Source organism: Atta cephalotes (assembly GCF_000143395.1).
Source record: "Atta cephalotes unplaced genomic scaffold scaffold00004, whole genome shotgun sequence".
NCBI classification, from domain to species: domain Eukaryota; kingdom Metazoa; phylum Arthropoda; class Insecta; order Hymenoptera; family Formicidae; genus Atta; species Atta cephalotes.
The window spans coordinates 8,394,116-8,397,746 of record NW_012130068.1 but is presented as its reverse complement, the minus strand read 5'-3'; the positions used below and the strand labels follow the sequence as shown (position 1 = coordinate 8,397,746).

At 36.0% G+C, this 3,631-nt stretch overlaps 1 protein-coding gene across 1 annotated transcript; it reads right to left on the bottom strand.

The window, feature by feature from the left end:
- Positions 1–839: 839 nt before the first annotated feature.
- LOC105626063 (protein PXR1-like) lies at positions 840–2,300 on the bottom strand. The gene has a single exon (XM_012207374.1). It carries the CDS (start codon positions 2,298–2,300, stop codon positions 840–842), a length of 1,461 nt encoding a protein of 486 aa, XP_012062764.1.
- Between the last annotated feature and the right edge of the window lie 1,331 nt (positions 2,301–3,631).

The following is a 3,631-nucleotide window of genomic DNA, read 5'->3' as shown; positions in this document are numbered from 1 at the left end:
AGTATACAATAGAATTAATATAAGCTTTTAAAAATTAAATATTTACAGAAGAACTGGAATGACGCATTATAACACAATTTATTATTTTATTTATTACAAAGGAACTGTAGAAAGAAGTACATAGTAATTATATGTACAAATAGCACAAGAGACAGTCAAACTTTCACCAGAATCATTCACTCATGTTCAAATGCCATATGTATCAATGAATCAGTCTGAATGTTTATTTTGTTGAACAATGAATAAAAGGCACTGGCAAGAATTGCTTCTCTTGTTTGTTTCCAATGTACAACTCTCATTCTTTCATGCATCAACATGTCAGCAAAATTATTTACACACTTAAATCTAATATCAAAGAGTAACCACTGTGTTACTTTAAGATGTTATGTATTTCTTTTACAAGCAGAAAATCTTTTAAGTATTTAAAATTTAAAATTTAAATCGTCGAATATTACGCAAATACTGGAAAATGCTTAATTTTTTTTTTAATTGATCTATCGTCAACATTTTGATAAAATGTGAACAAGTATACGATTTCCTTTTATATCGACAAGATAGCATAATAATGTAATAATGTTCGCTCTTTCGCGTTTATAAATATTATAAAATAGTGTTTCTAACACGAATTTATAACTCTCTTAGCTATTGCTATTGTAAATCTCGTAATGTTATTAATAATAATTGGCGTAATGATAATTGTGTCGTTACGATTTTTTGTGTCGTTCCACGTCCAAAAATTGTATGGGAAGCATATATAAAGCATATCCAGATTGGTCTCTATTATCAGTACCGTTCACATATAAAAGTCTTCAAAGTATTCTCATGACAGAAAACACAAGTTATCTATTATGCTGCGGTTGCGGCTCTGCGACCTGCTCTCTATTGTGAACCGGTTGTGTCAATGTATTTTGAAACCACATCATCCAGTTGCTCAGATAATGGCCGTCCAATTGATTTTCAGGATTGTCCCTTATCTGCACATCGTTCAATTCTTGAAAATTGCGAACGGTTTGGAGTTCCGTAAAATTATTGTTCACTGAATGGCCCCCATGCATCCTTACCTCCCTTTTTCTAAGGGCATCCTTTACTAACCTTTGCCTACGCTCCTCTTCCGTTTCGATGGCGGATCTTGTGAATCTCATTTCCCTGGCTCTCAGTGCGTCCCTTCGTAATCTTTCTTTCCTTTCCTCCTCTGTCTCTTTAGCATATTGATTCAATCGGGCCTCTCGTCTCTTTGCTGACTCTTTATTTAATCTTTCCCTTCTCTGTTCTGGCGTTTCGTTTGCGTATAATGACAATCTTTTAATTCTTCTTCTCTCGGCTTCGCGATCCAGTCGCTTTCTCCTATCTTCCGGCGTCTCATTGTACATCCTGTATTCTCTTTTTCTTGCTGCTTCAGCGTCAAGTCGTTTTCTCCGTTGCTCCGGCGTCTCATAATACATTCTCATCTCGCGTCTCTTCGCCGCTTCCTTTGCCAACCTCTGCAAACGTTGCTCCTCGCTCTCTTGCTCGTATAACTTTTTCCGTTTCTCTCTCATACACTCAGCCTTTTTTCTCAATCTTTCCCTGTAGTCTTGATGATGCGCGGCGGACTTTAGCCTGATGTGTTTCTTTGATCTTCTGGATACTTTAGTCTTTTCCTGTTCAAGATTATCTTTACCATCTGTTAATTGGCTCTTACGTTTCGCTAGTGCGATCACATCGCTGGTGTCAACATCAACGGGAATTTGTATATTCTGTTTAGCATCTTTCAAGATCCTTAGTCGTATATTGGCGTCATTATTGCCATCGCATAACCATTCTGCAGTGTACAATGTGCCATGATCCTCATCATCTTCTTTTTTTATATTGATGTTGAGTCCATCTAAGAGTTCATTTGGTATCGTTACTGTAGATATATTGTAATTGGTCGTTTGTATGTGTTCATCGTTTCGAATAAACACTTCTGTTGTGTTTGGCTGTTTTTGAAACTCGATATTTATAGAATCGGAGTCTAAGGTGTCTAAATAAATTGGATCAGTTAATACATTAGTAATAGCACCGTTCTCAGTATGTTGTATGTTTCCTAAAGTGGATTCTGAAGCGTTTAATTCATTTGCCTCACTCTGATCCTTGTCAATTGATTTCTCATTGTAGTTCTTGGACTCTCTGATCTCGATAGCACAAAAATGTCCCGCTGATGTAATTATCTCGACTTCATTAAGATCGGCTTCGGGTTCATCGTTCTTCTGCTTATTGTACACTGAGAGCAAGTCTGCTGGCTGATTTCTTATTTGTACACCGTCTTCAGATATTTCCATGTCCCACCAGAATTCAAATAATGCGCTAAACGCTGAAATCATACGATAAAATATTGTAAATAGTTTGTTTGAAAATTATATGTGCATCGCAAAACATTAAGTTTGATAAAAATTGTATTACAAAATTAATAACGCGTTTCACTCTCTTCACGAATATTTTTGTCATGAAAAACATATATTTTAGAGTATAAATTCATTGCCAATTATTTCTCTACAAAAATATATAAAATATATAATAACATAACTAGTATATTAGAGTGTTCCTTACAATTGACTATCTTTCTAACAAATTCTTCTGTCATTTGACGATTTATTTGCCTTTTTTGTATAATTATTCTCAAAATTATCATATTGTAATATTATTTATATACACGCATTCTTCAAAACCGAAAATAGAGTATCAAATAGTATTAAAAGTATTTCTAATCAAAAAAGTAAACGAGATTTTAGCAATGTCGATTTCTTGCACGAATCGTCGACAAAATTATGATAATTAGATGTGAGAACCTTTCGGAAGTGCGCTCCATACCTGCGTATCGTCTGCTTGACAGCTGATTCAAGATGGCAGCGTGGATGGCATTTCGGAGTCGTGCATTTCCGCAGTATCCGTCAGCAGCAAGTGCAACGCGATCATCATTCTTGCTCTCGCGTTACATGCTAAACGCTGCAAATCGCACGTAAACTCGGCATATTGTCAAACTGACCACGCGTCTTTATCCGAAATTCATCCGAACGTCGAGCGCCGCTCGTCCATCCACGTCTCTCGTCATTGCTAATGGCAACAAGACTCGAGAGCGGACTTTAGAACAGAATTCAAGCCGCGTTAAAATCGAAGGTGGCGCCAAGGGGCGGCAATATGTAGAGTTTCTCTAATAAGAATTAAGTCATCGAGTAATGATTTTTTATTGGTTCCATCATATTTAAAAAACAAAAGCGATAGTAAGACCGAGAAGAAATGACAGTAAGACAGAGAAAAAACGATAATAAGACAGATGCTGGAATCATACTAGATCTGACATATAGTGAAAATAATAGGTATGTTCGTTTTCGAGAATTTTTGTACCGTTCTGTGTATAATCAGATGCAATTTTGAACATTTCATGTCATCACATTTTTACTTGACACGTACTAATTTTCACAATATGTCATTTCAAAAGGCTGCGTTCAAAAACGTCACTCGGATGCCTCGGAGGTCTAAAAATTAACATTAAAATTAAATATTAAATAAGGACAGATGAATCCGAAGCATCGGAAACATTCGAGCAACGTTTCTGAACGCAGCCAAAGTTATCGCGATATAAATGTGATGACTTTGGCTGCGTTCAGAAACG